This window comes from Sciurus carolinensis, chromosome 17, assembly GCF_902686445.1.
Source record: "Sciurus carolinensis chromosome 17, mSciCar1.2, whole genome shotgun sequence".
Classification (NCBI taxonomy): domain Eukaryota; kingdom Metazoa; phylum Chordata; class Mammalia; order Rodentia; family Sciuridae; genus Sciurus; species Sciurus carolinensis.
In genome coordinates this window covers 56,459,791-56,481,318 of record NC_062229.1, presented here as the reverse complement: position 1 = coordinate 56,481,318, position 21,528 = coordinate 56,459,791, and the positions used below count along the sequence as shown (strand labels likewise).

The 21,528-nt window shown below is 44.8% G+C and overlaps 1 protein-coding gene across 3 annotated transcripts in view; it reads left to right on the top strand.

Moving 5' to 3' along the window:
* The window catches only part of Nisch (nischarin), a 36,456-nt gene that overhangs the window by 1,265 nt on the left and 13,663 nt on the right, over window positions 1–21,528 (top strand). For all 3 annotated transcript variants that reach the window (XM_047531014.1, XM_047531015.1, XM_047531016.1), the window contains exons 2-13: window positions 1,392–1,475; window positions 2,159–2,341; window positions 11,883–11,931; window positions 12,993–13,156; window positions 13,486–13,581; window positions 15,585–15,680; window positions 17,478–17,630; window positions 18,266–18,334; window positions 18,761–18,946; window positions 19,115–19,243; window positions 20,646–20,759; window positions 21,073–21,184. In XM_047531014.1, the coding sequence (XP_047386970.1) occupies window positions 1,392–1,475; window positions 2,159–2,341; window positions 11,883–11,931; window positions 12,993–13,156; window positions 13,486–13,581; window positions 15,585–15,680; window positions 17,478–17,630; window positions 18,266–18,334; window positions 18,761–18,946; window positions 19,115–19,243; window positions 20,646–20,759; window positions 21,073–21,184 (1,435 nt within the window). The remainder of the gene's footprint in view (window positions 1–1,391; window positions 1,476–2,158; window positions 2,342–11,882; window positions 11,932–12,992; window positions 13,157–13,485; window positions 13,582–15,584; window positions 15,681–17,477; window positions 17,631–18,265; window positions 18,335–18,760; window positions 18,947–19,114; window positions 19,244–20,645; window positions 20,760–21,072; window positions 21,185–21,528) is intronic.

Sequence of the window (21,528 nt, the reverse complement as noted above, 5' to 3'; positions counted from 1 at the left end):
TTGCGGTAAAGAGGGACTGGAAACTAGTAGGGGTTGGGGGTGGGGTTTGAAGGATGAGGTCTCTGAGCTGATGGCTGGCTATCACCCATTGGCTGCAATCAACTGGAGGGTCATCTTCAAAAAGCTCTCCATATGCAGGACTTTGCCCCTCTGAACGTGAGGGAGGTTGGTAAACCAGATCTACCCTACCATCATCTGTTCCTGAGTGTGCCCAGTTGGATGTTATTAACACACCCATCTTTTGTTAGGTGTCTAACCTTGCACAAAGCATTTTACATGTATTGCTCTACTTGATCCTTAAACCTAGCAGATTTTAAAATGGAGGAACTGAGGCTCGGAAAGAGCTTAGGCTCCCAGTCACTTATGTAAGTGACACATAAGGCACAGCCCAGAAATGGCAGAAACAGGTTTTGAATCCAGGTTTTTTGTTTGTTTGTTTGTTTGCTTTGCTTTTTGGTACTGGGGATTGAACCCAGGGAGGCTTTACCTCTGAGTTTTTTATCCTTAGTCCTTTTTATTTTTTATTTATATTTTTTTAGTGGGGGGTTACAGGGGATTGAACTGAGGGGCACTCAGCCACTGAGCCACATCCCCAGCCCTATTTTGTATTTTATTTAAAGATAGGGTCTCACTGAGTTGCTTAGCACCTTGCTTTTGCTGAGTCTGGCTTTGAACTTGCAATCCTCCTGCCTCAGCCTCCCAAGCTGCACTCAACCCTTTTTATTTTTTGAGACAGGGTTTTGCTGAGGCTGACCTTGAATTTGCATCTTCTTGCCTTAGTCTCCCAAAGTTCTGGGATTTCAGGCATGCACCATAATGCCCAACTTAAACCCAGGCCTTTCTTAACTGCTAAACTGTATTGCCTTCTGTTAGGGCTGATTGCCCATCACTACTTCCCACAGCAGCTTTTTGGTGCCTGAACTCCTGATTCAGCAATAGAAGTCATAGCCATGATCAAGTTGAAAGGGTTGGAAAAGGATTTGCTTCCAGGATGTAGTTAGGGCCCCTGCAAAGAGATATAGCAGAGAAACTTGTCCTACTAGACCTGGCCCTACCCTGCTTCCCTTGGAAGGGAAGGCCTTACCTGTAGCTCAAGTTGGAAGCAGGAAGTAAAAACCTAAGGTGGTGCCTTGCAGTGGTAGAATCACCTTTTTCTTTCTGATCATTGAAACCACATGCTTGTCCCATGCCTCCCATACCTAGTGCTGTGGCTGTGGAGGAGGCAAAGAGGGGCTCCTGGTGCTCAACAAGGGTCAGGTGCAGTGACTGGTGGATGAAGACACCTGACTTTGGTCATTTAGGGGGCCCTACAGCTATTCCCGTGGGGGCAGGGGACTCCTTGTTGCTGGCTGGTTCCCCTTGCCACAAGGACAATAATTTTCCCCCTTTAGGTTTATATCATCCAGGTCACTGATGGCAACCATGAGTGGACAGTCAAGCACCGCTACAGTGACTTCCATGACCTGCATGAAAAGGTAACCCTTAGAAAGTGGGAGGCTGTTTCTCAGGGCTTGGGGATTTGGAGGCCAAGTTCTCATTGTGTCACACATTAGTTTTAGGGCAAAACCAGCTCTTTAATAAATCAGTTTATTAATGTAACTGACAGAAGAACTTGTGGAACCTGGAGTTTGATTCCAGTTTGAGACAATCTATAAGGAGATATTTGAATTTTGATTTTAAGATTGCCATTCCTAGCTTGAATATGAGACAATTTCCCAGGGAGAGGACAGGTTTGAACTTGTTCCACCTAATATAGCTATTCCAGAGCCTGTTCTTTAATATCTGGCTACAATTCCATTTTTTGCTTTTAGAGAGAGCTGCCTTTCTCTGGGTCATTTGTAATGAGAGTGTTTTAAAAACACACCATTGCCTCAATTGTTTTTCATCCTGGTTTGGAAAAGATGGCAATTTTAGAGGCCCGGAAATGTTGTTTTTCTGAATATCTCCAAAGTCTCCCGATGCAATTCCTCATCTGGAATTGTATTGATATCTCTAATACTAAATCCCAGGTGCACTAGGTGGGTCACTGACCCTGGTACTGCTGCCAGGAGGGACTGTGGAAGTTAATGACAAGTGCTTGCCCTCTGCTCCTCACCTTGGTCTTATATAGACCCAGAGTTACTTGGTATGTGATTGATAATCTTGTCTTTTCTTACAGCTTGTTGCAGAGAGAAAGATTGATAAAAATCTACTTCCGCCCAAAAAGATAATTGGGAAAAATTCAAGAAGCTTGGTGGAAAAAAGGGAGAAGGATCTGGAGGTGTACCTCCAGACTCTGCTGGCTGCCTTCCCTGGCGTGGCCCCTAGAGTGCTGGCCCACTTCTTACATTTTCACTTCTATGTAAGTTCCTCTTGGGGTTCTCACCTTTGCCTACAAACCCACAACCACCAAAACTCAAGGCAGCAAACCAGTGTAGACCTCTACTTTAAGGAGAGGGTAGCCCAGAGTTTGACCCTGAGATTAGAAGATGGAGAACATCACTCTGGTTAGGGATGGGTGTAAGCAAAAACACCTTCATTGGCTGATTTGCTTAAGTCAGAATGACTGTGGCTGCCGAGGTTTTCCTGTACAAGATTTTGTGTGTGCATTTATTTTTATGCATAGTACCATGGATTAAATTTAGGACCTCACCCATGCTCAGCAAATGCTCTTTTATGAGCTACATCTCCTTTTCTTTTTTTACTTTACACTCACCAAGTTGCCCAGGCTGACCTTGAACTTGTGATCCTCCTGCCTCAACCTCCTGAGTAGTTGGCATCATTGGGCCACCATACCCAGCCACCACGAGACGTTTCATTTAACAAAAAAGGCTTATAGGTATTTAAACTAGATTTTCATCCAAATGGATGAGCATGGATTAGACAGATGACACCTGGCATAGGCTGTTGTTGAGTTGTTAATTTACAGCCCAAGACAGTTTGGGTCACTCTGTGATGGCAGAGTATTGCCATCTTGGCACGTTGTCAGGGTCTGCATTTCCAGGTCTGCATTGCCAGGTTGCTGACACCTTCCTCTAAAGGGAGGGTATGTCATAGAGCAGCGCTGCCCTCCCTTCTAGGTAGAGGAATAGTCATGGACTACTGGGGACAGAATAAGTTATCAAATCTCAAGAAGGACAGTTTGGCAGTATGAGATTGAAAATGTTAAAAGCTCTAGTAGTTCCACTTCAGAGAATTTATTCTAACGAGAAATCCAACAACTGCAAAAAAGAATGTATGAACTAGGATTTGTAGCAAGATACTGAAGACAGTCCAGAAGTCCAAAGAGAAGAAGTTTAAAAAAAAAAAATGAAAGGATCCAGCCATGCGATCGGATAGTATACTGCTGGAAAATGATGGTGTAGCTGTGGATTTGTTGACAAGGGAAAATAAGTATATTATATGAAAAGAACAGGTCATAAAACAGGATATAGACTAGGATTTTTTTTTTTTTTTTTTTTTTTCAGTGCTGGGGATTGAACTCAGGGCCGTGCGCATGCTACGAAAGCACTGTACCACCTAGCTATATCCCCAGCCCTTCTTATTTTATTTTGAAAGAGTCTCACTAAGTTATTAAGGCTTGCCTTGAACTTGAAATCCTCCTGCCTCAGCCTGCTGAGTAGCAGAGATTATAGGTGTGTGCCAGTGCACCTGGCTCTAGGGTTCTATTTTTATAAGAAAAAAGTTTATCTGGATATATTTGTCTAGAAAAATTCTAGGAGATTATACATTAAAGTGCTAGAAGAAGTTTTCTCTAGATGATAGATTTTCAGGTAACTTTAATTATTTTTCCCCTTATGTGATGAAGATAGGAAAGAATCCACTTCCCATTCATTCTCACCTCATGGGAAGGAATGTGTGGGTCACAGTGATAAGGGCTCAGCCTTGTTTAAAGTACAACTTCCTGGAATCATTACAAGTAAGACATCTGAAACTTTTGGGGGGCACTAAATAGAGCCTGGAGATTTGGAATTTGGTGGTGATTCTAATCTTGAGCCACTAAGCTAGAGGAACCATGTGGGGAAAGGGTGGCATTTACTGCTGGGGTATGTCTGTGCTTTGGATTTTATTTAGCATATACCAGCAGTTTATGTGGTTAACACTTTCCTATTGTAAGCTATTATTTTTACATTTCCTTTTATTATGTGAGAAAAAATGTATATTCCTTATGTGAGTCTCTCAGATAAACTTTACTGCTTAGTATTTTAGTATTTTATGAAATACTGAACTTTAAAAGAAAGAAAACTCTGATTTTCCATTTAAGGATAACCTAGTAAGTATCTTTGCAAAGTATAATTTGTTGTTTAAGATCTGTGCATCAAGAAAGGCTTTTTTTTTTTTTTTTTTGTACCAGAGATTGAACCCAGGGACACTTAACCACTGGGCCACAACCTCAGCCCTTCTTATATTTTATTTTGAGACAGGGTCTTGCTAAGTTGCTGAGGGCCTCACTGAGTTGCTGAGGCTGGCTTTCAACCCACAATCCTCCCGCTTCAGCCTGCTGAGCTGCTGGGATTACAGGCGTGCACCACTGCACCTGGCTCATCAAGACCTCTTGATGGCTGCTATGGGTTTACCCACCTCTGAGCTTGGAAAGACCTGGAATGCTCCTATGTTACATCTAGGGTTCTGGTTTGAGGCATGTTCTCCTACTTGGAGCAGTTTGGACATATTTTAAATTACTAGTATCAAATAGGTCCCTAGGCTATATATTCAAGGATTTAGAGCGATTCACCCATCATTAGATTAAGCCAGGATCTCCCAACTGTAACACTATTGACATTCTAGACTGGGTAATTCTTTGCTCTGAGGAGTTGTCCTATGCATTGTTTAGCAGCATTCCTGTCCTCTACCAACTAGGTGCAAGTAGTACTTCCCCACCCACTTGTGGCAACTAAAATTTCTCTAGGCATTGCCCATTGTATCTCAGGGGAGCAGAATCACACCTAGTTGAGAACCACTGGATTAAATCTTCCTTTGAACTTGAACAAAGAGATTCTAATAGCATTATCAGCCTTTTCTCCAGGTGGGGGCTCTGTAGGAAACTATTTCTCTTAACCTTTGTACCATTAGTGTTCACTCTGGAATTGTTCCAAAAGTGTTCTACCTCTTGTGTTGCTGGCATTGGACAGGGTAGGCCCAGAGAACCCTGTTTGACTACAGTGTGGATTGCTTCTTAATTGAGACATAATTCACATGCCATAAAATTCACTCTTTTTTTTTTTTAATATTTTTTTTAGTTGTCAATGGACCTTTATTTTATTTATTTATATGCAGTGCTGAGAATCAAATCCAGTGCTTCACACGAGCTAGGCAAGTGCTCTACCCGCTGAACCACAACCCTGGTCCCAGAATTCTCTCTTTTAAAGTACACAGTTTAGTTGTTTTTAGCCTATTCACAAAGTCATATAACCTTCACCACTATTTCCAGAACATTTCATCACCCCCCAAGACAGCCCTGTTCTCCTTAGCAGTAACTTTCCCTGCTCCCTAGCCACTGGCAGTCACTAATCTGCTTTCTCTCTCTAAGTTTGCCTATTCTGAACATTTCCTATAAATGAATTCATACAACATGGCTTTTTATAACTGACTTCTTTCATTTAGCATTGTGTTTTCACAGTCTATTCATATTATAACATAAATCCTTAAGTCTTTATGACTGAGTAATATCATTGAATATGTATATATGTATTACTATATATAATATAATATTACTATCATTATATGTGTAATATATGATATGTGTTATATATATTATTGGAGAATAATATGATGTTACTATCATTATATGGATAAGGGGGTCCCCCTTATCCATGGTTTTGCTTTCCATCATTTCGGTACCCACAGACACCCATAATCCAAAAGTATCAAATGAAAAATTCCAGAAATCAATAATTTATGAATTTTAAATTGTGTATCAGTCTAAGTGGTATGATGAAATCTCACACTATTCCTCTTGGGACATGAATCATCCTTTGTCCGGCGTATCCACGCTGTATAGGCACCACTTATTAGCCCATTAGTCGCTTAGTAGCCATCCCAGTTATCAGATCAGTTGTCACAGTTTCATAATGCTTGTTGTTGACGTAAGTTTTATTTTATTTTACTTAATAATGGCCTCAAGCCATCTGAGTAGTGATGCTGGTGATTCAGATTTGCCAACAAAAAACTGTGAAGTACTTTCTTCAGTGAAAACTTTTATCACATTATGTTGTTATAATTGTTTGTTTTTGTACTGGGGATTGAACCCAGTGGTTTCTCTACCACTAAGCTACAGCCTGAGCCCTTTTAATTTTCAGACAGGGTCTTGCTAAAATGCCTAGGCTGGCCTCAAACTTGCAAACTTCCTGCCTTAGCCTCTCAAGTTATCTTTTCCATCTTAACTAAGCACTTACTAAGCACTGTGCTCTAACTTTTGCTGTTTGAGGTGCAGCAGGAAAACTACCAAGGATTTCATCTTCTTGATTGGAGAATTTCATTCTTTCTGTAGATCTTAATGAACTCAGCATATGATTTTCCCCCTTATTAAGTTTAACACTTTCATCCTTTCATTTAAGATTTCTCTTAAACTGGTATGGTGACACATTCCTGTAATCCCAGCTACTCAGGAAGCTGAGGCAGGAGGATGGCAAGTTCAAAGCCAACTCTGGCAATTTAGCAAGTTCCTATCTCAAAATAAAAAATTAAAAGGACAGGCACATAGATCAGTGGTAGAGCGCACTCCTAGGTTCAATTGCCAGTTCCAAAAAAAATAAAAGATTTCTCTTCGACATATCTGAATGACTAGCATCACCAGTCTCATGCTTTGACAGTAAGTAAAATAAGGATTGCTTGAACACAAGCACTTCAATATTGTGGTAATCAAGATGACTACAAGGTGATATGTTACACAGTGTGGATGCTGGGCAAAGGGCTGATTTATGTCCCAGGAGGGACAGAGACAGGCAGCATGAGATTTCATCACAGTATTCCAAATGGTGTGCAAGTTAAAACTTACAAGTTTGTTTCTGGAATTCTCTTTTTAATAATTTCAGACTCTAGTTGACTGTGAGTGACTGAAACCACAGAAAATGAAACTGTGGATAAGGGGGGACAGGTCTACTATATAAATTTTTGTATGAACTTACATTTTCATATCTGTGGGATATATACCCAGAACTGGGAAGCTGGGTCATAGAGTAACTCTATGCTTTTACTTTTTTTTTTTTTTTTTTTTAAGGTGTCGATGGACCTTTATTTTACTTATTTATTTATATATGATGCTGAGAATCTAACCCAGTACCTCACACATGCTAGGCAAGTGCTCTAATACTGAGCCACAACCCCAGCCCCTATTCTTTGACTTTTTGAGGAACTGCCAAAGTATTTTCCAAAGTTGCTGCATTTTTATTCCTTCTAGCAATGTATATTCTAATTTCCCCTTTTTATTTTTTAGTACTGAAGATTGAACCCAGGGATGCTTAACCACTGAGCCATATCCCATCCCTTTTTGTTTTTTGAGACAGGCTCTCACTGAATTGCTTAGGGCCTTGCTAAATTGCTGAGGCTATTCTTCAACTTGCAATCCTCCTGCCTCAGCCTCCCGAGTACAGGGATTACAGGCTTGCACCACTGTACCTGGCTAACACTTGTTCTTGTCCCTTTTTTTTTTTTTAACCTAGACATTCAAGTGAGTATGAGGTGGTATCTCATTGTGGTTTTGATTTGTGTTTCCACAGTGACTAATGATGTTGGGCCTCTTCATGTGCTCATTGGTCATTTACAAACCTTCTTTGGAAAAACATATTCAAATCCTTTGTCCTTCTAAACATTAGGTTACTTTTCTTTTGTTGTTTTTATATAGTCCAGGGTTTTTTTGTTTGTTTTTGTTTTTCAGTACTAGGAATTGAACCTGGGCTGCTCTATCACTGAGCTACATTCCCAACCCTTTTTATTTTTTATTTTGAGATTAGGATGTTGTTAACTTATTTTTTTTTTTTTTTTTTTTTTTTTTTTTTTTTTTTTGGGTGCTGGGGAATCGAACCCAGGGCCTTGTGCTTACAAGGCAAGCACTCTACCGACTGAGCTATCTCCCCAGCCCCGGATGTTGTTAACTTATTGAGGCTGATTTTGAACTTGAGATCCTCCTGCCTCAGCCTCCTGCAGGCATGCTCAAGTCAGAATGTAAGTCACAGAGTGACAGCTTTAATAGTCTATGGTTGTTTATGGTGTTTATGTGAAACTCAAACCTTTGCCCAATTCTTAGCTCAGTAGTATAGTGCTTGCCTAGCATCCACGAGGTCCCAGGTTCAATACTTAGCACCATAAAAAAATAAAAAATAAAAATAAAGAAAACAACTCTGCACACCAATAAATGATCCTGGTCAGCAATGGCATGGCCGATCAGTAGGTTCGTAACGCACTTAGGTAGATGCGTGTTTTAATTTTTAAATATAGCTAATATTAATTGAAATTTATAGTGAGTTATAATGAATATCTTTATTTATTTAATTTTTGGTACTGGGGATTGAACCCAGGGGCATTTAACCACTGAGCCACAGCCCCAGCCCTTTTTTGTATTTTATTTAGAGACAGGGTCTCACCAAATTGCTTAGGGCCTTGCTAAGTTGCTGAGGCTGACTTTGAACTCACGATCCTCTTTCCTTAGCCTCCTGGGCTGCCAGGTTTACAGGCGTGTGTCCCTATGCCCAACTTATTGAATGTCTTTAAAAAAATGTACACTTGAGATATTTGTATTACCCTAAACATTTCAGGTCTGTTCAGCACAATGAAGTAGCAGGGTATGTGAAGAGCCACTCATCCCACAGGTAACTTACCTAGGAGTACTTGCAGCATCTGGGCCTCAACAGCCACCAAGGTTCCCTTTCTCCTCCTGCCTGTGGAAGCCTGACTCTGCACAGGTTTGTCCATAGTTGGACCAGAGGAGGCTGGTGCTCTAGGTTTTCTGTGACCTCTGGTTCAGGTTCTCTTCCACAGTGAAGGTTGACCCAGGAAATCAAGTAGAAAGTGTTGTAACAGTGTGAGCTTCCTGTGCCTCACAGAATAGGGAGAGCAAATAGCAAACACTATTTGCTGTTGAGATGGCTCAGAAGCGAAAGGTTCCTCCCTGCTTAACACAAACCCTTGGCTCTCACTGTCAGCTTTCTGCACCTTCTGGAGCTTTCAGCCTTATCCCCTTAGCAAAGCTGGCTTCCAGGGTAATTCTTTCTCCAGGGTCTTTCTGAGCTGACACCAGCTACCTGAAGAAATGTGCAGTGAAAGGTGAGGATTTTTTGATACTGTTGATAGTTCAGGGAGCTCTTTTCCGTGTGAGACCTCTGGGAGCCTCACACATCCATAGTGTCAGAAGGGTCTTAAAGCTACTATTGAGGAACTGAGGGGGCACAGATTGGCAGCCTCTGCCTCTTAGAGCCAAGTGATCTGACTGCAGGGAGGATTTGTAGATAAGGTTTGGTTCTCAAAACTGTTCATGGAGGGTCTGGGGTTGTGGCTCAGTGGTAGAGCACTTGCATATGTGAGGCACTGGGTTTGATTCTCAGTACCACATAAAAATAAATAAAAAACTATTCATAAAGGGATAGACTTCTGGATAATTCCATGTTCTGCCTAATTTTCGGGTCTTCACAGCTGCCAAGGAAAATGTAATTGAGTGTAAGAGGTACAAGAGATTGGTAGGCACGTGTGTAATTCCAGCAGCTTGGGAGATTGAGGCAGGAGGATCACACATTTGAGGACAGGCTCAGCAACTTATCAGTATTCTGTCTCAACATAAAAATAAAAAATAAAAAAGATCTGGGGATGTAGTTCAGTGATAAAGTGCCTTAGGGTTCAATCCCCAGTACCCCCCAAAAAAAAAGAGAGAGAGAGAGATTATAAGGGACCGAAGTTTAATTTGAGTTACCCTATAGTCTCTCCTGTCACTCCTAACTGAAACCCCTTCCATTTGCTGGCCCTTTCACATTTGTCCCCATACCCTAGCAGACTCTTAAGTCCCTTAAAGCTGGTCTCATTTGCTTTCTGGTTTTTTGTCCACTGGAGGTTGGAATGGGAGAGGAGTGATTCTTACATTATGTATAAATTGAATTTCAAGCAGATTAAATAAATAGATTACTTTTTAAAAGATAACAAAGACTGAAAGAAGAATATTTTATAATTTTGGAGTGGGGGAAGAGGCCTCATAAGTCCTAAAGGAAAAGTATTACAGGTTAAATAACATAAAAATAAGAAATCTTGCTGTGTCAAAACCACCTGAATAAAAGTGAAAGGAGTACACTGGCTGAGAGGAAATGTTTACAGCATATAACTAACTATTCAGGTAGCCATGATGTATAAAAGATATTTAGAAAGAGACAAACAAGGAGAAAAACAGGAAAGGGACACTATGTTTCCTGCAGCCTGGTGCCTTTTTCGTCCTAGAAACATGTGAATTGCATGTCCTGGTGGCAGCAATGTTCCCATGAGTTATAAAGGTAATTGTGTAGCCTCCATCTGGATCTGTTTACCAGAAGCTCTATTAGCTGCCATCTGTCAGTGAGTTAAAATTCTGACCTGTGGGAGGTACAGGTTTGGGGCTGAGGGATTTGGGGGGCCATCCAACTCCAGTTACCCACTGAAGTGTGAGGTAATTGGTTGTGTACAGAGAGAGGCCCCAGGCCAAGTGCTTAAGTATAACTTTACTAATTTCGAGCCATATAAAATTGGAGGGTCACAGTACCTCCCCCACCTGTTTACTTATCTATGTAATGGTTCAAGATAAAAGCTTCTGCTAGGTGCAGTGGTGTATGCCTATAATCTCAGTGGCTTGGGAGCTGAGGCAGGAAGATCGCAAGTTCAAAGCCAGCCTCAGCAACTTAGCCAGACCCTAAAGCAACTTAGTGAGACCCTGTCTCAAAATATAGAGAAGAGCTGGGGATGTGGCTCAGTGGCTAATGGGCCCTGGGTTCAATCCCTGGTACCAAAAATTATAAGATAGAGGCTTTCTCCTGTGGGCTCTTTGGAAGATTCAGTGAACCGGTACCTATCAAGCACTCAGCATTACCCAGTCGGAATTAGGGTGCAGCTTATTAGCTTTCATTTGTCTAAAGGCTTGTTTTGTCACGCCTCCTTCATCACATCATTCAAAAAGAAAATTCTAAATGTCATGGTGGTAATCCCAGTGACTCAGGAGGCTGAGGCAGGAGAACCAAGAGTTCAAAGCCAGCCTCAGCAAAGGTGAGGCTCTAAGCAACTCAATGAGACCCTGTCTCTAAATAAAATACAAAAATAGGCTGGGGTTGTGGTCTAATGCCCCTGAGTTCAATTCCTGGTCCCCCTACCACCCAAAAAAAAAAAAAAAAAAGTCTTTTCTCACCTCTGACCCTGGAGTTGAGAGATGTCATTGTGAGTCTGGAAGGTATGAATTCAGGAAGAGAACAAGTGTGTCCTCTCTTTCTCCAGACATATTTAAAACATGGGAGAAAATGGAAATGTCCTTTCCAGGGAGACTTGGCTCTGGGAGATCCTTTGTCCCACTAGGGTGATAAATCCTATTTATTTTGTTGGAAGAAAGGATGCTTTTTTGCTATGCCCTCTCTTAAGCACTCCAGAACCAGTTTTGGGAGCTGATGGCTTCTCACAGCCAAGTTCTTGGGCCTCATGGGCTGTGGTGTGCTCCACATTGCCCATGTGAACCTGAACTTTCAGCATTAGTCTAGTTTACCAGCTTTTGAGCAGCCCTTTCAGGTATCCACTGAACTGAAAATACTTAGTTTCCCTTTCTAAGCTTCTTCGTTCATTATAGATTTAGCTTGTTCACTCTAGAGAATTGGCGCTACAGCAGCAGAAAGGGTAGATTGAGGGAATATGCGAATCCCATAGCTGGGGGCAGATGGACTTTCTAACCACAGGTTTTGTTTTCTTGGCAGGAAATAAATGGCATTACTGCAGCACTGGCTGAAGATCTCTTTGAAAAAGGTATGTGGCCACTGGTCCTTGAATACTGGGTACAACTTACCTTCTCTTACTAGGTGACTTGGAGGCCTAGGGTTGCACAAAAATCAATCTGTTGAGTCCTAACCAGGCTCACCTCTTTGGGGGTGCCCAAATTCTGGCCCTGGTCCACAGCCAAGCCTGCCCACCTACCTGCCTCACAGGTGACGAGCTGTGGTGCTTCACCTTGGGACTCTTAAGTCTCTGTGATAAGTACTGGAAGGTGGGTGGTGGACTACCTCTTGTACTGATTCATCCTTGCCAGAGACCATAGTGATATTAGGTGATGTGTAGGAAGCATGCCCTGTCATCATCCAGCCTGTGTATCATCCTGCTGCCTTCCCCCAGAAGCTATAGGTAGAGGTGTGAATACTGGTAGTCAGAGGCCTATGACCTGCCTGAGGCTACATGGCTAGAAGGAGCAGAGCAAGAACCATATGCCAGTTGGTCTGGCTCAGTAGCCATCATGCTCTCAGGCTCTGCTGCTGGCATCTTAGGCCTGCACCTAACCTGAGCATCTGCCTTTTGGAGGTTACAGTGTAGATCTGTTGCTTAGAACAGATCTTGCCTCTTATCAGCCTTATCCTGGCTCAGTTCCTTAGATCTTGACTTAACCTTACTCTTTAGTGTAACAACCAAATTGCTTCTCCCCCATGGTTGTGTACAGAGAGAGGCCCCAGGCCAAGTGCTTAAGTATAGCTTTACTAATTTCGAGCCATATAAAATTGGAGGGTCACAGTACCTCCCCCAGCTATTTACTTATCTATATAATGGTTCAAGATAAAAGCTTCTGCTAGGTGCAGTGGTGTATGCCTATAAGCTCAGTGGCTCTTCCCTTCCCTGTTCACATGTCCAGGGTTGCCCTGTGTGCAGTGTGAACTCAGGAGGGCAACTGTTCCTTCATGCTTAGTTTCAACATAGTGTTTGCACATGATAGGTGCATGTGCGTTGCTTGGCGACAGTTGGCCTGATGGGCAGACTCCTCGGCTATACTGCGTGCTAGGGTTGGGGTTGAAGACTCATTCCTCAGGGCATGGCTGTTGCAGGAGAACAGCTCCTGGGGGCAGGTGAGGTCTTTGCCATCAGGCCCCTGCAGCTCTATGCAGTCACCGAGCAGCTGCAGCAAGGAAAGCCCACGTGCGCCAGCGGAGATGCCAAGACTGACCTTGGGCACATTCTGGACTTCACCTGTCGCCTTAAATACCTTAAGGTAAAGCCGCAGCAACTCAGTTGCAGAGAGCCATTCAATTGCCAGTGGGGCCTGACAGCTAACTGGCATAGTTGTGTGGAGGAGACATGGTCCGGGCCCTTTCCAAGGAAGGCAGACTGCCTGGTGTTCTTGGCTCTGTGCTTCTGACTGTGAGCACCAGGGGGCGTCATCACCCAAAGTCTGGTTTAAACCCCAACCCAAGCCTGCCTTGCCGAAGGTAGAGGTACTCAAAGCTTCTGGCTTGGCAGCTGCTACCACACTAACCCAATAATATGGATGGAGAGTGGTGGCAACAGCATCCCTAATTAAGCCACTTTTTTTGGCCTCAGGTTTCTGGCACCGAAGGACCTTTTGGGAACAGCAACATTCGGGAACAACTCCTGCCATTCGACCTGTCCATATTCAAGTCTCTTCATCAGGTGGAGGTAAGGTCCAATCCATGTGTGAGCATTGTTTGGTTCCCATTTGTCTGTGGCTAGGGAACTGTGTTTATGTAGGGTGTCCAGATTTAATTCTAAGGTACTGTTGGGTGTTCTTTTGTTTTGTTTTGTTATTTGTTGTTTTGGTTTTTCGTTTTGTGTTGGGGATTGAACCCAAGCATGCTTAATCATTTCTGAACCACATCCTCGGCCCTTTTTTATATTTTGTTTAGAGACAGGGTCTCACAGAGTTGATTAGGGCCTCACTAAGTTGCTGAGGCTGGCTTTGAACTCTACCTTAGTCTCCCAAGCTGCTGGGATTACTCACGTGTGCCCCTGCACCCAGCAGTACTGTTGCTTTTGTGTTTGGCATTTTGTGGCAGGTTCTGTCCAGGTCCCTCAGACAAAGGTGAGGCCTTTTTGTCCCAGGCAGACAAAAGGGGGGGCCTTGGCTGGTCTGCATGTCTCCATTCCAGACATGGACAGCAGCAGGCATTTAGAGGAGTAGAGCATCATGGTCTGCTCCTTCTGGGCCTCTCATGGAGTCAGAAAATATGCATCATTCAAATAGAAGTCCTGGGAAGTTATCATTAGGGTCAGACAGAGCCAATTCCAAGTCTTTATTTCCCAAGACAAAGGACTTTGAGGTTTCCCTGCCCTTGTGGCACCCACAATAGTGAGAAATGCTTTATGCTACTTGCTACTGGGCTCCTTAGTTCTCAAAACATAACTTTATTACTCAGTTTTTAGAAGAAAATGGAGCCAGGTACTGTGGTGTACACCTGTATTTCCAGCAATTTGAAAAGTTAAGGCAGGAGGATTCTAAGTTCAAGGCCAGCTTTAGCAACTTAGTGAGGCCCTAAGCAATTTAGAAAGACCCTGTCCCAAAATAAAAAAATAAAGGATATGTAGCTCAGTGGCAAAGCATCCCTGGGTTCAAGCCCCAGTACCAAAATCAATAAAGAAATATAGAAAAATAAAAGAAGATGGAATTAGTAATGAATAATAAAAGCTGTTTGAAATGTTTTCAAGCGTATGTGTCCTGAACTTGACTTTTGCATTCAACCTGGGCCCTGCGCCTGGTGAATACTGCTTGATTGAATCTTCCCAACAACCCTGTGAAGTGGGCACTTTCGTTTCCAGTTTCCAATTTAGGAAACTGAAGTTTAGGGGGATGACGGAGTTTGGCCAGGATCACACAGTTAAGAAGAGGAAACTGGGGTTTGAATTTAGCTGAGTCTGACTCCAGAGCCTGTGCTGCCCATCAGCCTTTTCTGCCTGTAGCTCTCTAGGCTTGCCTCAGACCTTAAGGCCACTCCCTCGATGGAAACTTGGGATATGTACCTCAGCCACCACATGCTGAGTGAGGCCTAGGGAATGAGGAAAGCCGCCCAGCCCTACTCAGCAACTGGGGCTCCACTAGTCTGGTTTGTGAGTATGAAACCCTCAGGGCAGTGTGCTTGGCATGAATTCCTCTCCTTACGATGGAACAGTTAAGGCCGCAGAATGGGGCTGGGCGAGCAGGAGGATTGCTAGCACTGGTTTCCGTGACCCACCCTTTCTGTCCACCTGCCAAAACCAGACAGTCCTTACGGATAAAATGAAATTGTGGTTCACTATGAGTTTTAGAATCTAGAAGCCTTTCTTTTTTTCTTTTTTTTTTATAATTGTCAATAGACCTTTATTTTATCAATTGATTGATTTATATGTGGTGCTGAGAATTGAACCCAGTGCCTCACACATGCTAGGCAAGTGCTCTACCACTGAGCCACAACCCCAGCCCTAGATGCCTTTCTTGTAGACACTTCAGAGAATGGTTAGTCAGCTCTAAACAGCATTGGGAAAAAGGAAGGTGTAGATTTTGAGTCACCTCCTGCCTCTTATGGATTTGGGTCGCCCATTGTTGGGCTTCCTTTGTGTATGCATGATGAACACTCACCACCTGGGACTTCTGATAGAGCCAGGATACATTTCTGAGACACGAGTTTTTTTTGTTGTTGTTGTTCCAGATAAGTCACTGTGATGCTAAGCATATCCGAGGGCTGGTTGCCTCAAAGCCCACCTTAGCCACGATGAGTGTCCGCTTCTCAGCAACCTCAATGAAGGTAAGCTTAACCTGTTTCCTGCCTGGGGCACTGTCTACAAGGCAAGGTTCCGGCTGTGGTCCCCACCACTAAAGACAGGTACCAACAAGGCCACATCAGTAAGAACCCAGAGGCTGGACTTTCCCCAAGTTGCCACACATCACACAGGCCTTCCCAGTACTTGATAACCCATGAGACACTAGCCTATATCTTCATAAAAAATCAGTGTTGTTAACAAGACATTTTAAGGAACTTGGTTTCTTCCTCCAAAAAGAATTTTAAAAGGCCACTGTTTTCTAGTGAACTGTGAAGCTGTGGCAGAACCTTTGTTAATTAGATTGATGTAACTGTTCCTCAAAGCCTAATGAAGCCTGGCTTAGCATTTATTTGTATCTTGTCCCCCATGGACTTAAAGTAGAAGGCGAGGTTGTAGAAGTGCTGGGACCTGTTCGTAAACGAACAGCAGAAGCATTTCCAATAGAGAGTGTAGGAGGTTTCTTTTACCTTTTTATGTCTTACATCTTAGTAATGTTAAAAGCCTTCCCTGAGTATAGGAAAAGCATCTGGTAGCTAATTTCATCATGACTGAAGGTATCTGATTAAGATTTAGATTTGGTGAAAATTCTTTCTCTTAAGGCTGCTGACTTGGAAGAAGGAAACTGTGGAGAGAACAAGGGCATTGGCTACCTTGTCCTTCAAGGCATTCTTTGCTGCCTGGATGAAGGAACCTGGGGTGATCATTACAAGAGGAGAGGTCTTGTAAACCTCAAAAGTCAAGCCAAGAGCTAGGCCTAATGGCACACGCCTGGGATCCCAGTTACTCTAGAGGCTGAGGCAGGAGAATTCCAAGTTTGAGGCCAACCTAGGAAACTTAGCAAGATCCTGTCTTTTAAAAAAAAAAAATAAAAGATATATCTCAGTAGTAGAGTACTTGCCTAGCATGCACAAGAACTGGAGTTCTCAGGTACCATAATAAAAATTCTTTTACAAGGTCAAACGAGGCACTGGGTTGTAGTTCAGTGGCTGAGTGCTTGCCTAGGATGTGCAAGTTACTGGGTTTAATCCTCAGCACCACATGAAAATAAATAAATAAATTGGAGTATTGTGTCCATCTACAACTAAAAAAAAAATTTTAATTAAAAAATAAATAAATAAAGGTCAAAAACCAGCCAGGCGCTATGGCGCATGCTTGTAATCCCAGCAGCTCGTGAGGCCAAGGCAGGAGGATGGTGAGTTCAAAGCCAGCCTCAGCAAAAGTGAGACACCAAGCAACTTAGTGAGACCCTGTCTCTAAATAAAATACAAAATAGGGTCAAGTGCCTCTGAGTTCAATCCCTGGTCCAAAAGTAAAAAGTCAAACCAAGGAGGCCTGCCTCTCTCCCCTTTGGTGGTCTCTGTGCTGCTACCCTTGTCTTAGCACTCATTTTATCCCTGTGAAGTAATGGTTAAAATTAAAGGCCTGCTGTCCACAGTGGGGACCACTCTGAGAGCATAGTTGCCTGGCAACACTGTGAATTTGGACCTTCATCCCCTGAGAATTAGCCTGAAAAGGCATCACCATGTAGCAGAGGCTCCTAGGGGCTTGATCAACCTTTGCTCCTGCAGCAAAGGAACATACTCCAAGCTGCTGTTAGTTGCTAAAACGTTCAGTTATTTCACAATCACTTAAAGGCACATGCATCAAAGCCCTGTGTATTTGCAAGCTCACTTCCACATGCTAAATATGCTCCAGGCCTTCCTTTAATTTTGCAGCGATAGTGTTCCAGTTAGTGTTGCGTGAGGGCCTGAGCATAGTGCTCAACAGATGTTCTTATTCAGGAAGTCCTCGTTCCCGAAGCCTCAGAATTTGATGAGTGGGAGCCAGAAGGCGCAACACTTGAAGGCCCTGTGACTGCCGTCATCCCCACATGGCAAGCGTTGACCACCCTTGACCTGAGCCACAACAGCATCTCTGAGATCGACGAGTCTGTGGTATGCTTGTAGCAGCAAGTGTTGGGGGCCTCTCTGGCCTAACCAAAGCCTCAGATTGGGTCTTTAATTTGGCTTTTCTGGAAAGACCACAGAAAACTTGTATCCAGTGCTCTACGCATTGCCCATAATTTTTAAGTTAAACTTCAAAATAAGAATCTTTACAGTTGATAAGGTTATACTTAGAACCAGAGTGTGTTAATTACATGTACATTTGATATTTCTAGAACCACAGCAAGTGATGACACACTTGTAAATGGGCACAAAAATCATTCCCTAGTTTACAGATGTGTCCATGTAAAGGTGACATCCAGGTGGGCTTAGGGCAATAGGAGTGTGATTCTGTCTATGCTTCTCAGTCGGGATGGAGCGGGGTTTGAAGAAAGGTCATCTCCCTCTGTCCGGGACATTACAGTTTGTCATTTTCTTAAGGCAAATGTTCTGTAAAGCATTGGCTAATGCCCAGCCCTGGAGTCCCCCTGTACCTCAGATGTGATACTGTGTGGGCAACAAAAGATGTCACATTATTAGCCCTGCAGGGACAGAAGAAAGCCCCAGGTTGCCCAGCCACCATGAGCAGGGTCTGTAGGATCCAGCCTCCTCCTAGAGTAACATTGGGTCTTCTTCTGTTTCACAAGAAACTGATCCCAAAGATTGAGTTCTTGGACCTGAGTCACAATGGAGTGCTGGTCGTGGACAACCTGCAGGTAATGTCTTTAGAGATGGTTGCTGCCTATAGGTTCTCCCAAGGTCCTGTCCTGTCCCGGGAGATCAGGAGGTGGGGACTGCCACTTTCCCTTGAGGGATCCTGTAATATTGCTGGAGTGATTATTGTCCTTGTTCCAAAGAATTAGAAATGTTGAGTAAATGCAAGCCAAGCATGACAGAGATGGTGCACTTCCATCCTGAAGACGCGCAGACTTATTGTCAGCTCTCATCCCTAACCTGCCTGTCAGGGCTGTTGCTGGGCTATGGCACACGCAGAGGAGCAAAGGGCCTTCCCTTCCTGTTAACTGTCAGAGCAGACAGGCAGAAATGCCTCGCATGACTAGTAAGTTCAGACAGAAGGACATCTGTCCTATCTCTGTGGAGGCCTTACCTGAGCCACTGCTCTGTTCTCAATGTGGCTGCAGCACCTGTACAACCTTGTGCACCTCGACCTGTCCTACAACAAGCTCTCCTCCTTGGAAGGCGTTCACACCAAGCTGGGGAATATCAAGACCCTGAACCTGGCAGGCAACCTCCTGGAGAGTCTGAGTGGCCTGCACAAGCTATACTCCCTGGTTAACCTGGACCTCAGCGACAACAGGATTGAACAGGTGAGCCCCATCCCAACGGGCTCTCCTGGGCTCTGGATTGCCAGGCGTAGGTGTTGATCATGTTACAGAAGATCGTTAAGATGCCTCTCATTTAAAAGAGGCCATCCAATGTGTGGTGTTGCTGAAGTAGTAGGAGGAGCAGAAGGGAATTGTACTCATGCCTTGCAGATGGAGGAGGTCAGGAGCATAGGCAGCCTCCCATGTCTGGAGCATGTGGCCCTGCTGAACAATCCTCTGAGCATTATCCCTGACTACCGGACCAAGGTGCTTGCTCAGTTTGGAGAACGGGCTTCCGAGGTAAGCCCCCGTGCCACCAGTGGATCCTAAGAAGACGGGCAGGATGGAGTCCAAGTCCACATGGGCAGACTTGGGCTGGGGCGTACATTTTTCTGTCCCAACTTGCTTCAGAAGGTCACCCCAGGGCCTTTCTGATTTGGAAAGTCCACTGTACCCCTCTCCCATGGACTCTCTCTTCATGTCTCATCTGGCAGAACTTCAGGCCAGGAGGGCTCCCTAAGAACAAATAGTCCCAGATTCAAAGTGTGGAGAAACTGTTTTCAACTTTAAAAAAAAATAGCATGTTAGCTGGGCATGGTAGCACACACCTGTAATCCCAGTAGCTCAGGAGGCTGAAGCAGGAGGATCATGAGTTGAAGGCCAGCCTCAGCAGTTTAGCAAGGCCCTAAGCAACTTAGCAAGACCCTGTCTCTAAATAAGATATAAAAAAGGACTGGGGATGTGGCTCAGTGGTTAAGCACCGCTGGGTTCAATCCCTAGTACCAAAAAGAAAATAAAAAATAAAAAATAGCATTGTTGATTCTAGACAAGGAGTAGAAATAAGATACTTAAAATAATCGTCTTTCCTGGACAGCTTCTGGCCACAGTGCCTGACTATAAGCCCCAAGAGTTTGCCCATCTTTGCCAGTACATCCCAGCCCAGTGTCTGCTGCCTGCTGGCTGTGGCTCTCCACCTGCCACTGCCTCTACCACCTTCTCCAGGCTGACCAAACAGGTCTTTCATCAGGCTCATTCTTCTCCCTCAGCCTCAAGCAGCCCTGCCCCCATTCTCTCACCAGTCCTTGGAGCCTCTGTCCTCCCCAAATCCCAGGCCAGAAAGTCCTTGAGAGGCTATTTGCATCCCACTCTTTGCCTTTTCTGTCTCAAGGACCGCCTTTCCACATTGTTACCTAGATTGTCTTCATAAGATGCCATCTCCTCCCCTTCCAGAGTCCAGACCTAGGTAGGAGACATGGTGTCAGCTATCCAGGCCTTGGGCCTTTCCCTCACTCGGCCATACTGCGTGCCCTCTCCTGCTGCTCCCACGCCTTTGGCCTCCCGGTTCCCCTGCCCAGAAGGCACTCCCCTTGCTCTTTGACAAACTGAACTCCATCTGTAAGTGGGAGCTTAGTGCAAGTCACCGCCTTTCCCCAGTCCCAGCCACCCAAGAGGCTACTGCCTCCCCTTGGAGAGGGACTCCCAGAGACAGATGAGGCAGTGTGGGACCTCCATAGGCCCCTCCAAGTTGCTCCCAGGTCACTTCTGTGGGTGGCGAGGAGCCGAACCTCCCTTGGCCTCCAGTGTCCTCACAGGCCCTGGCCTACAATGGATGCTCATGCCCACTCCTCACCAGGGGCCCACCATTCTCCTCCCACCACGCATGCCAGGCCACATGCTGAGAACCTCTTTGTGGACTCTGTAGGTCTGTTTGGATGACACAGCAACCACAGAGAAGGAGCTGGACACTGTGGAAGTACTAAAAGCGATTCAGAAAGCCAAGGATGTCAAGTCCAAACTGAGCAACCCAGAGAAGAAGGTGGGCATTTGTGTGGGAGGTGGAGGATTGTGGCGAGGAACCAACCAAGGAGGAGCTGGTTTCTGGGAGACTGGATCATGGGATTGCTCAGGGCCACTGAGTCCTGGCTGCACTGCTCCTAGGCTGCAGGCCACACCCTCTGGGTCATCATGTGTGGCAGGATGGCGATGGTGCCAGCCCCTCAACTTATTGTGAGACCATCTTCATCACCTTTTTGTGAGAACCGTTGAGCTCTTCCCTCCTCAGCCCTTGTCAGTCTGTTCTTCCTGTACCTTGCCTTCTCGCCCTGGCTGACTCAGGCCCTTCTCCTCAGGTTGCTGAGGATTCCCGGCTCTCAGTGGCCCCCTGCGTTGGACCCAGTGGCTCCCCTCCCACCACAGCTCCCACCTCTGCCTCCCTGCCCCAGCCCATCCTCTCCAACCAAGGTAATCACATATGAATCTTGCTCCTAGCAGAGCTGCACAGCCCCCGCCTGGGCACCCCGGCTGGGCTGGGGTTGGGGGAAGATGCTGGCACCTGCTTCCTTTCAGGGTCAGGCACAGGGCGGGTGGTGCTGTCCGCAGTCTGGCTCCTCAGGTGGCACGCAGCAGGTGCGCCTGGCCTGATTTCAGTTCTGTCGTTTGCTTAGCGAGGATCCCTGATGCTCTGACACCTGCTTCCAGTTCCTCTAGGAGACTACCGTGGTGTCTAACAGAGCAAACTCGGGGCTGTTGGCTCACAAGGACTCTTTCCCCTTGGGAGCATGGGCAGGCCAGCTGCTCATTAATGG